The sequence below is a fragment of the Antrostomus carolinensis genome, unplaced genomic scaffold (assembly GCF_000700745.2).
Source record: "Antrostomus carolinensis isolate BGI_N321 unplaced genomic scaffold, ASM70074v2 scaffold11030, whole genome shotgun sequence".
Lineage (NCBI taxonomy): Eukaryota > Metazoa > Chordata > Aves > Caprimulgiformes > Caprimulgidae > Antrostomus > Antrostomus carolinensis.
Window position 1 is genome coordinate 43,945 of NW_010287732.1, and position 12,677 is coordinate 56,621.

The 12,677-nt window shown below is 34.8% G+C and overlaps 1 protein-coding gene across 1 annotated transcript in view; it reads left to right on the forward strand.

Annotated features, from left to right (window-relative positions):
• Positions 1–12,275, forward strand: part of LOC104521867 (low-density lipoprotein receptor-related protein 1B) — a gene marked incomplete at both ends in the record, with an annotated part of 52,443 nt that extends 40,168 nt beyond the window's left edge. The window contains 5 exons of the mRNA XM_010163990.1: positions 6,084–6,218; positions 6,638–6,767; positions 11,425–11,551; positions 11,707–11,858; positions 12,151–12,275. Of these exons, the coding sequence (XP_010162292.1) occupies positions 6,084–6,218; positions 6,638–6,767; positions 11,425–11,551; positions 11,707–11,858; positions 12,151–12,275 (669 nt within the window). The remainder of the gene's footprint in view (positions 1–6,083; positions 6,219–6,637; positions 6,768–11,424; positions 11,552–11,706; positions 11,859–12,150) is intronic.
• Between the last annotated feature and the right edge of the window lie 402 nt (positions 12,276–12,677).

The window sequence follows — 12,677 nt, forward strand, 5'->3', positions numbered from 1 at the left end:
GAAGGATAAAGGATGATAGAGAAGCGGTGGCTGCACATGTTCTTGATAGAGAGTACTAAGACAATGCAATTGGGTTTTCCTGGGATTATATTTTTTATTATAATACACTTACCTTAAAAAAATATAATTTCTTAATTCAAGTCTTGCAAGCTTTACAATATTATGTGTAATAATCTGAAATCTGAAATTTGACCTTTTTGTTTTAAAATACTGATACTAGGATTTTATTGTGATTTTGCATCTTGTGTTTTCTTTGTTATGGAGCTTATTTTTTTTTTAGCATCATCTACTTATAAGGTATGCTAGCTCCTGCTTTAGAGAGCTTTGTGTGGACTTCACTAGTCAATATCAAATTAATATTTTGGAAGAATAAGATGCATGTTTTTAGCTAATTTTTAGCTGTTTGGATAAATGAGATTTGAGGAAGGATGAAATTGAGTGAGATTCGCCAACTTGCGTGGTGATCAGTTACAGCACAGGGAACATGAATACAATTGACAGTAATGAATGCATTGCTCAACATGAATGTAAATCTTCTGTAGCAGTGAAATCACAAGAGGATGCTGTGTCATAAAAAGCTACAGTACAGCTTTCAACTGCTTTTCAGCTTAAAAAGCAATTGTTTTTCTCATTTTGATGCATTACCTTGAATTTTCTGAAGTCATTCCAAAAGCCTTTGTTCATCAAATATGAATCAAAGGCAAGTGGAGGTACTTTCAGATTACATCTTGGGTTGGTTTTTTTCCCCTTAGTGACTATTTCTTGTGTTTCATTCTTAATCATGAAACATTCCTCAATTCGAGTCTACTCTCAGTGATTTTTAGGTATGTGAAGTGGCTCAAATACATTAACATATGCTAGTAGTATGGCATATCATAGTTGAAAGACTTAGAGCAATATTTTTGGAGACATGAAATTGCTATCAGATAAATGCACCTTTTTTTTTTTTCTCTCTATGTCTTGATACTTCTAAAATTCCATTAAGGAATTACAAGAGTAGTTTTGACCTTTGGAGTTTTTTGAGATTATGTTGGGGAGTGGGGTTGCCAGTGTTAAGAAATAGATGTATAACACTGAGTGTGAGCCTGGTAGCCTTTCATTTCTGTATTGTTAAAGATAATGGCTTTGATTCTTCCCTGCTGCCAAAGACTTCTTCACAGTGTGCCAGGCAAATGCCCATTGTTTTTCCCTCTTGACATTATTCCAGGAAGCTCACCACACTTATTACCTTAGTATATGGTTTGCAGTTGTTGACATCATTATTTCATATGGTGGGAGGTGCTATGCACTTAAGTTTGATCTGGTTGGAGGAGAATCTGCCTGGCAGAGAAACACTACTGTATTTGAGACATCAAGGGCATTCTAAGTATTGAAGAAAGGAGAACATAATGTTTATTTGCAGAATGATGGTCTTCAAATTGATGGGTAGAACTATGTCTCCAAGAAAGTGATCCTGTTCATCAGGAGAGACTATCTTAACTCCTACTGACTTGGAGGGCACAAACTAATGCTAATGAGTAGTAGCATTTCTATCTTTTTAAAGTACAACGATACAGAGTAGCTACATCAATATTTTTGTTAGTACCGAAAAGCCTACATAAAGGTGGAGTAATAGTTAAAATTGTTGATAGTTTTGAAAAAATACACTGTTATTGCTGAGCCCCTAGTTCATCTAGGAAATATCTTAAGATTTGCAAGACTTTGCCTCTGTCAAAAGCAGAGTCTTCCCAGTCCCTCACTGAGTTTTGCTGAACTTAGTGGGTGCTGGGAACCCAGAGGTATTCTCTCACAAATTTTTCCCCCACTTTCGTCTCCGTTTTCTGTCCCTCTCTTACTTGTGCTATCATTGTGCCTCCAGGCATTTGTATCTGTGGTGTATGAACGGGGTGTGTATAGGTGGGAGGAGAATAGATTTTACTTTTTGTTCAAATAAGCATTTTGAACATGTACCAACTGAGCTGACAAGGCCTAGGAAAAGGGGTAGTATTCAACAAACACTTTGTAAGTTGAATTTTGAGTTACAGGATTTTATTGGCAAGATACTAATGCATTTAATGGAATTTATTTTCAGTGTTTTCTGATAAGCTGCCTGTGAACTGTAGGAGTCAATGTGAGGCCATGGTTACTAATGCTCACCACTTAGCAAAATGCTTGTAAAAGCTGCATGAAGTTGCAGACAGTTGTTTCCCAATTTGTGGCAGCTGTCATTTCCAGGTAGTAATTCTCTTCTCTTCAGATTCCAGCAATAGAATAGATAAATAGATACTGGAGGCTCCAAATTGAGTACAGGCCTTCTTTCCATCTGTTTGAAGCCAGAACTGACTTCAGGAACCAAATACTGAAGAGAGTTTTCATCTCTCTCTGTTATCTCTCAGAGTAATTGGGAAAATAAAACAGGTTTGTGCAATTATAATATTAATAGTGCTACCCGACAGAGACAGCATTGACACATGGATCTATGAAAACATCATCCAGTTTTATAAGTGAACAGACTACAACAAAAGAAAGGCCAATTGCTTAATCTGAATTCCTATTAGTTTGTTCTGCACGGCATGGGTCTTCAGTGGGTCGAGTCCTACTAAGAATGTTACATTTTACTGAGATAGAGACCTTTGATTATTAGCTTTTATTGATTATTAGATTTTACGGGAAAGGAACCCGTAAAAATTGCTGTCTCCATAAAATGAGAGGGGTTTGTCATTTGAGTCATACCATCTGTATCCAAGTGCAAACTGAAGTTCAGCAGATGTTGTAGTATTATCTGTGTTTGAAACCCACAAGGATCTTTATTAGTTTAATGAAAATTAATTCCATGGATATTTTCATACTGTAGAGCACGAGACTATTTTTTTTTTCTTAAGCTGTCATGAAGTACCTGAAAAACAAGTTTTACATTGCTGTGAATAAATAACCTTTATTGAGAGCTGGAGCGCCTCTCCTGTGAAGACAGGCTGAGAGAGTTGGGCTGTTCAGCCTGGAGAAGAGAAGGCTCCGGGGAGATCTTATAGCGGCCTTCCAATACCTGAAGGGGCTACAAGAAAGCTGGGGAAGGACTTTTCCTAAGGGCAGTTAATGACAGAACAAGGGGAAATGGGTTTAAACTGAAAGAGGGGAGGTTTAGATTAGATATTGGGAAGAAGTTTTTCACTGTGAGGGTGGTCAGACACTGGAACAGGTTGGCCAAGGAAGTTGTGGATGCCCCCTCCCTGGAAGTGTTGAAGGCCAGGCTGGATGAGGCTTTGAGCAACCTGGTCTAGTGGAAGGTGTCCCTGCTGATGGCAGGGGGGTTGGAACTAGATGATCTTTAAGGTCCCTTCCAATCCAAACCATTCTGTGATTCTATGACCTTTATCAGCACTTCAGAAAAACATAGTGTTTTGAGTTGTTGGGGTTTTTTTTGCCTTGTAGTGTCTTTGAACAATTATATCAAAATGTCATTGTGCATTTTACAGCTATCTTTAATGAAGATTTAATTCAGGATACAAAATGTAAGCAATTAAGGCGTAGGACTGTAAAAGAATATGAGAATTTTAAGGAAACGGTGTTAGCTGAGGTTTAAGATCAGTGTATGGTTGGGTAATTATTATCTTTGCATACTTAAGCCATTAGCATTTACTTTAAAGGATACTTTCTAGAAGCAGTGAACTGCATGTACTTTGTGAACTTCCTCCAACACAGCAAATACTATTTGAGATTCCCTTATCAGTTCCAGACCCAAAACAACTTCTATAATTTTGAAACAGATTCATTTTGCTTAAAAATTCAGTTCATTTTACGGGAACACTACCAGCTAATTAAAAATCCGATTTGACTGATGTTAAAATAGTACTCACTGTAATATTTGTCTTGGAAATGTGTTTTCCTTTATTATTGGGAAGTATTTTTATATCTCTGAAGTTACATCTACATGTCTCTCTGATTTTGCGTGTCCTTACCCCCCTTTTTTATACACGTACATAACCAATAGTTTCTTTCTACCTGTTTGTGCTCAGATCGGATATACTGCGTATTAAGGAAAAATGTTGATCTTCAACAAAACAAAGCTGTGTCATAAAATATTGCATTTTACAGGAAGTAACTGTGTAATTTAGATAGACTTTTAATGGATTTTATGTGTAAAGACATATTTTAAAGAGAAATATGATTTTTAAAAAAAGTTTTTCATCTTTAACATGATTATCTGGAAGCAAATCCTGGTAATCCAGTTGTTTACATTTTTAAATTACTGAAAAATATTATTTTAAGAAACAGTCACTTAAGTCTTTTATGTGGCAAAACAGAACTACAAAGTCAGTTGTGCTATCCACATTAATATTTATTCATGGAATTGAAACCACAGAGATCTCTGTGTTCTTATAACTGAGCTTCTTAGCTGGTATGTGGGTTGTTGCTCATGTGGCTGACTTAACTGATCATAATATGAATACAAAGTGGTGTGTTTTTATACAGAGGAATTAAAGTAGAATATGAAATACATAAATTTCTCTTGTAGAATATCATTTGGTAAACATAGACAGAAAAAAAATGTTGTTATCTATATACTTTCAGATAAGACATCATAGTAATTCTGCATATCTGAATTCCACTGAAGGGTCTTTGGCATCCACCTGCACACACTCATAGATCAGTTACTTATTGTTGAATATATGTGCAGTTAGTATTAATATCTGACTAATTTTTGTAAGCATTTGAAATAACTAGCAAAGTACATGGCTCCAGTACGTGATTATCAAACTATATGTTTGAGATACTCGAAGTCACAATTTGTCATTTGTTTTATTGTATGCCATTTCTTCCAAATATAATGTGTCAAGATGAGAGGTGGTGTGGCTGGGGTTCTTGAGCATACCAGACTGGTTTGGTCTTGGAATTGACTGATATTTGTGTAAATTTTGGGTTGTTTTTTTTCTTTTCTTTTATGTGTATATATAGATTAAAAAAATCTTTTAATCTATATATACACACACACATATATACGTGTGTATATATATATGCATGTAAGCATATGCTTATATCTAACTCGCTCTTACAGAATTAAAAGCGGATATATAAAGTATGATAAAAATACAGATGAACAAATATTATTTGTCTCTGAGCCATGTCTTTCCCAGACAAGATAGCTCACTCGGGAGCCCCTCAGCTGATGACTTTGAAACCAGAACGTGGGTTGCAGCATGACCGTGTTATTAACTCAGCTCTGTGAATGGAAATTCAGAGAATTCTGCTTGAGGGGTGTCATCACTTTGTTTACCCCATCCCTTTATCAAGGGTATACTGTGGCAACAGAGAAGATAGCATGTCTGTGCTTTGGCCACTCCAAATTCTGAGCCTGGCTAATGAGTTTATTTAAATGGTCAGTGAAAATAGGTTTGTGGTCTAAGACTACATATTGACCCCTCTTTTCCACCTTATGGACAGGCAACTGCAGGAGAACAGCAGGGAAGACAGCTGAAATGCCTTAAAACACCAAAAGAGACTCTTAGTGAAAGATTGTCAGGACATTTAAAATAAAAGAAAAATTGTGAATAGAGTCAAATTTTTATTCATTTACCAGTATCTAAAATTTTTAGATACTGGTAAAAGTATCTAATATCACACTTTTTTTTTTCCAAGTTATTTTTGTTTATATACTGCCAAAATTCAATCTTGAGTACTGACTGAAAAGACTGTACAGGCTATTTTACATTGTAGTTTTTGAGACTCCTAAATATTTTGAAATGGTTATTAATAAATAAAATAATAAGTTTTTCAAACATTTATCCCATTAGAAAAAAAAAGTAATAACATACATGTGATTTTTTTTAACAGGGGTAGTAACTTCCATCTGTTTTCATGGCCCTATTGTGTTATACGTGCAGTACTAAACAACGACTAGAAAACCTACAATTCTGATTTAATTATTTTAAATAAAGTCTTTTTTAAAAAAAAAAAAAAGGGAAAAAGAATGAGGAATTACAGATGATGGTTTTGATATCATTCTTGTTTACTCTGAGATGTTGTTATTGTCAGTTTGTACAGTTACTCATGTAGATACTTGGACTGAAGTAACTGAATTAACCCAAGAATCATTGTGCATTTTCTAGGAAATGATACAATCTATTGGACAGATATGGGCTTCAACAAAATAAGCAGGTCTAAACGAGACCAAACATGGAAAGAAGACATTGTTACAAATGGTTTGGGAAGAGTTGAAGGCATTGCAGTGGACTGGATAGCAGGTAGGTCTTGGCTTGCTTCAGGAATTATGATTTCTGACAGTACAGTTGTGCATCTTCAGCTCAAGACTAAATAACTTGATTTGCTTTCAGCTCTAATTTTTAGTATCCCAAACGTCTAGTTATTTTTCTTTGAAGATACCAACACTGGCTTGGGTTTTTTTTCTGTTTTACTACAGACAGAAAAATTATTTAAATATCTTGAACACTGTTTCTTAGGTGGGCAGTCTCAATGGTAACAACCATGAATGCAAGTTCATACTTTAAAACAGAAGGCTGAATAGGAGTAGAAATTACAAATCTAAGATACATATAAGTTAAAATGCAGCAGTTAGTTTTTCATCCTAACTTACACACTTAAGATTTAAACAGTTTTCAAGTAGTCTTTTGTTTTTCCAGTAACTTCACGGTATTTTTCCTAGGTAATATATATTGGACGGATCATGGCTTCAACTTAATTGAAGTTGCCAGGCTCAACGGCTCGTTCCGATATGTAATTATATCCCAGGGTTTGGACCAGCCAAGATCTATTGCGGTACATCCAGAAAAAGGGTAACATGACCATGGCTACTTGCATTTCTTTGAAAGCTTGCATGCTAGCACTGAAACTCTTAGATAAATAAATTCATTCTAATAGATAAGCATTTAATAAGATCCAAAAGGTTTGTACTGGAAACTGTTGTACTGTAACTGAACACAAGGAAGTGTTTCTCTTATCGTATGCTGAGTTTTTTCATTGGTCTCTCGTATACATGACATAATGTACTTTCTTTGCAAAGCAGTTTTAATTTTCTAAAACAGCAATTTCAACTGAAGTTTAGACGTTGCTTGGAAGTATGCTTAAATCTTCTTAAATTTCCAGCAAATCCAAGGAAATCACATTAGCTAATGAAGACCTCAATGTCACGATGAAGTCATAGAACAGTATAATCCTTGGTAGTTACAAATTCTAGTATCACATAACATCCCACTACAACAACTAAGATGATTGCCCAGGGTAGCAGAACGTAATGTGAGATGAAATGTGGATGAGAGAGTAAGGGTTGTCAAAAATGATGTCTGTATTCATACAACTGTTTGTTGAGAGTAGGGACTACACTGCAGCATTAACAAAAATAGAGAATGTTCTGTCCCCTTCCAGCTCCAAAACTATTATTAGCAGAGCCACAACTAAAACAGAAGCAGGAAATTCGGCAAAGTATTCCCATCTTTTTTTCACGGGAATATGAAATGTACTTTCTGAGGAAAAGGCATATAAGTAAGACTCAGTGAATTTAACTGCTACACTTACGCTGCTAAAAAATAAGCACTAAACAGTGGGTATCAAAATCTTAAAGAAGTATTTGAGAAACTATCTGTCCCCAAAGCCAGAGATTACACTGTAGCTCATTTTCCCCAGAGTCAATCAAATCAGTATCTCTCTATTTTCAGCAAAGCAGTCTCTGTACTCAGAGGAATTTGCAGCCATAGTAATGAAGAATTCTGACTTCTCACTGAGGCCAGATTGATCCCAGTGATGCAAAATGCCGTTTGGATCTTTGCCATGATTTCTTCTATGAGAATTTAGACATAGTGATCTGTATATTTTGCAGACTAGAGCATTGCAACTTAATGCATTTAAGAATGAAGATGAAGGCAGTAACTGGTTTTATTTTCTGCATAATGTAGTAGCTTTTGCCACATATCATTACAGCTGTGTTCATATAGCACCACTGGTGCTATATATATGTATATATCTGCTAACATTTTAGGATTAATGCTGTTATTCAGAGTAGGATCTTCTCCAGATCCTAGTCAGGATCTGGCTAAATTAATTATCGTATTTTTGTCTTCAGTGTACCAGAATAGCTGTGCAATTCTGTTAGAAAAAAAAATAACAAATCAAACGAACAAACAATAGTGTACCAGAATAGCTGTGCTCTTCTGTTAGAAAAAAAAAAAAATAACAAATCAAACGAACAAACAAAAAAAACCCAAAACTTTTGAAAGTAAGTACACAGAAGCCTGATAAAACTCTTCTGACCAGAAGAGTAGACCAGTTTTTTTTCAAAACAATTGTTAATTTACAGTGTAATTTTCCTCAAAATGTATATAATGTATTTGCTGTACACATATACAGGTTTTTATCTCTTCCTTATGTCAAAAAATATGAAAAGCCCCCATTAAGTCTATGAGGACTAAGTGCAGCAGATGCAGTTTTCTGGAGAATCCTTAGATAGTAAAATAAATAAAATCCATTACTTTTTAGAATAAACAGTAGAAAGTGAAATCAACTCTTCTGCAGTATTTGGAGAGGCAAGATGGATTGTAGCATTTAACCCAGCATTTAACAATTGCTATAGGGAAGAGTAAATGCAGAGCCCTTCACAGGACAATATTTAATACCAATATTGATAGAAAAGTTGCTTTTTTACTCGTGTGGATTTTTTAATTTTAATTACAATATTTTCACATTCTGCTTTCTGACTCATCAGTTCATGGTTTAATTTTATCCAGTTGATAAGTGTGCACATAAACAGATTAAATAATAGCCAACAATATTAACAAGATTCTTTGGAAATAAACAATTCCTACTTTTAAGTTAACAGATATTTAGAGATGCCACTGAACGATCTTCTTCAGTCTTAAAATAGAATAGTCTAGTCCATCAGAAAGCAGCTATTAATAACGTGTAGTTAAAGTATAATTTGTAGGAGTTTGAATTATTGCACTTGAAACAAAAACAATGAAGAGGAGAAGTGCTAAATGTGGAACTTAATTCAGTTGTGGAACATTCCTTAGGTGTTTTGATCTTATTGAGTTTTATAGTTAGTTTTTGGATTGGTATATAATGCTTAAGAAAACATAGGAGGATCAGAGGACCAAGATTAGCAATTGGTTTACATTTCTGGTAGAACAATGTACCTTCTGTGAAGGTAGGTAAGCTTCATCTCTCTTTTTTTAATACCATGCCACAAATTATATCTTGAGATGTCTCCAGTCAAAGTTTCTTCATGAGAAGTACAGGCATACCTTTCTGTGGGAAGATTAAGACCTTTTTACCCTCTGTCTTATTGTCATATCTTTCCCTTTATGAGGCAGAACTTTCAAAGATATTCTTCCCTGTCCTTGCCCTGACTTCACATTCTTCATTTCTCTTGAACCTTGAGTTGACAGCTATAAGAATGGAGAGGAAAATAGCAGTTATTAGATCTCGTTGAATCTGCCAGTTATGCCAAGATATGAAGCAGCCAGCATTCAGCTGGTTGGTAACAGTATTTATTATTACTAAGATAAGAACGTGTAGTCCTATAAAGGAGTGTCTTTGCTCCTCATCAGGTATGTGTCTTCATATAACATACACTTGACTCCTCCTCCCCCCATTAAATAATAGTTTTCTGATCAAGCTGAGAACTGTGATTGAAATAAGCTCATACTGAAATAATTCTTACAATTTGAAGATACCTGCTTCAAAAACATTTTGGGAATTTCAATTGTGTTTAGGGTTTGGGGTGGGGGAAAAATTTTAAACTTTTAATTTATTTTTTTCACAGAAATTCTTTTGAAAGCAGATTTTAGGCCAGTCTCAAATTTTTGTCACTTGTTTCTCCATGTCAGATCTGTGAATTATATATGGGATAGTTCTGAAATAAGTGAAGTTGTGATTATTCTAGCATATTGCAGTATATACAGCAAATGTGTCAGTAGTATATTGCTACTTACAAAGGTCCAGAAAACAAGTATTTTAGGTGGTACTTCCCAGACCTCTTTGGGAAGATATGGCAACATTGGGTTTTTCCATACTAGTTTGTAGTTTATGTAAGTTTATAGATCAATGTGTTTATAATCATTAATGCTCTAAGTGAGTATTAAGTAACTTGCCTTACCTTTTTGGCAGATATTCAGGATTTTATTTGGAGGATTCTTGAGTCATATAACCTGCTAATTATAGTTTTAAGGTTTCTTTTGTGTTTGTTTGTTTGTTTTTTCCTCAGAGTAACTGGTCTAAGGAAAGAGCAATTTGATGAGTTAATTATAGGACCCATATTTGTTCTCCCTTGTCCCATTTTTATCCCTTTTTATTTCATGTATCTGCAGTCATACAATCAAACATAGTTATTTAGCAACAGATTGGTATAATGATATCACCAGACTCAGACTCATGGGTGGAACTGGTTAGTAATGCACAGAAAACTTCTGTAACCTTTATAAACAGGCTAATGCATACATTCCACACAGAGAAAAACAATGGAGAATGGTTTGGTGTCTTCTGTTCACTTTGTGTACAGCATATTATTAAACAATTATTTAGTGTGTTCTTATGAATATTTGCTATGAAAATGCTTCTCTTAAGGCAATTAGTAATATGCTAGACCTCAATTATGTTATCTTTGAAGCAGATTTCTTGCTCATAGTGTATGTATATATATTTCTCTGTGTCTGGGGGGTTCATAACGTATTTTAACACAAATATGTATACATTCATATATATGTTTGTAGACACATGGACATATATTTAAAGCTATTCCATGGGTTACTGTTCAGTAAAGGAAGTACTATCTGTAGATTCATTGGTCTCATTTTGTGATGCATAAAGCAACAGATTGAGAAGGAGAAGGTAAAGGCAGAAGTTTGACCTAGCACCTTACCCTGAAATAGTGATGTTAGTGTGCCAGTAAGTATACAGCAATAGAAAATTAGATAAGTAAGATGCAGATTCTTCCCATGTGCTTTAAGGAGAATAGTAAAAACATTTTCTTCCCAAATAAAATCCCTTTGCTCTACCATTTCCCACAGTGCTCCTCACTGCTTCATATTTAAGACATATTTAAGTTAGACATACCTCTCTTGTATTATCACAACATTTGTTAGTAATTAGATGCGAGAACTTGTTCCAGTAATTTTTTTTTTCTAATTTGTTTTTATTTTCCCAAGTGCAAAGCTGTATTCTTTAGGGAATAGAATTACATATTAACTGATGATTGATTGCAATTTTAATAATTACTTCATATATATAATTTGTAAAAAAAAATCTCTCAACAAAGTGTTCTCTGAAACAAGTATTATGATATGTTTAATCTCTTAAGATTAGAGACATGAGCCTTATTGTGTTTTTTAAATACCTATTTAATGGTAATGGTGCATTTGGTTTGCAATTGAAGTACAGTATTACGCCTTTTCAACTCTTATTTTGATGGTATTTTAATTCTTAATTGCTATAACATTTTAGGTATTTATTTTGGACTGAGTGGGGACAGACTCCTTGCATAGGCAAGGCACACTTAGATGGGTCTGAGAAGGTTGTACTTGTGAGCCTGGGGATTACGTGGCCTAATGGGATTTCCATCGACTATGAGGTTAGTTCCTCTGTCTTCCATTATATGTTGAAATGTACAGTATTTGTTATGTTTTATCAAAGCCAACTGGTCTTCCACTTTGATGTAATCTTAATAACTCTTAATGAAATACTTGCACAAGACTGTTGATATTTCCTTTAAAAATTCATCTTTAGGAAAATAAATTATATTGGTGTGATGCTCGTACGGACAAGATAGAAAGAATTGACCTTGAGAGTGGAGGGAATCGAGAGATTGTGCTGTCAGGGAGCAATGTGGATATGTTTTCAGTCGCGGTGTTTGGAGCTTACATCTACTGGTCTGACAGGTAATTTATTTTTCATAAGCATTTGAGTCTCAAAATGTTATTTCAGTGCCAGGTGCTTCACCTTTGTAGGATTAGCCATTCCTTAGCAAGGTCACAGACTGGATCGCAGAAAGCTATGCAATTTCCAAAGGGCATTTCTGATACTGAAAGCTAAAGCATATCAGTGTCATACATGAGAAAAGGTTTCTTCGTCTTCTTAGCTGTTAGGTGAGCTCTCCGCTGCCCTTCAGTCATTTGTTTGGTGTGAATTAGTTGAGGATTGTTGATGAGACATCTTCAACTTTTTTGGCAGAGCACATGCAAATGGCTCTATTAGAAGAGGCCACAAGAATGAGGCCACGGATGCTGTGACCATGAGGACTGGCCTTGGAATAAACCTGAAGGAAGTGAAAGTCTTTAATAGAGCACGAGAGAAAGGTTGGCTGTTCTTAAGGATGCTATTAATTGTTTTAATATTACTTGCGTTTCATGTATATTAAAGCCTACCAAAAGTTAAGTAATCACTTATTTTATCTCCACTTTTTACTTTTGAAGTTTGTTGTTTTGTTTTTTTTAAGCTAAAATTAACATACCAAAGGAAGGGTAGAGTACAAATTCTACTAAAATTCTTCGGAGTGTTTTAAGGAGAAAATCTAAAGCCAGAACACTTCCTATCATTTTAGGTTTGGTGGGTTTTGTTTAGCTTTGGTTTTGTTTTGTTTTGTTTTTTAAAGGCAAGAAATAGTCTTAGGAATGAGAGGGACTGTGTTTAAAGAGCAGTAGTCTCAGGCAGTCTCAGATTACTATTGGAAAGCAAACCAGATTTCATTTATTATTATT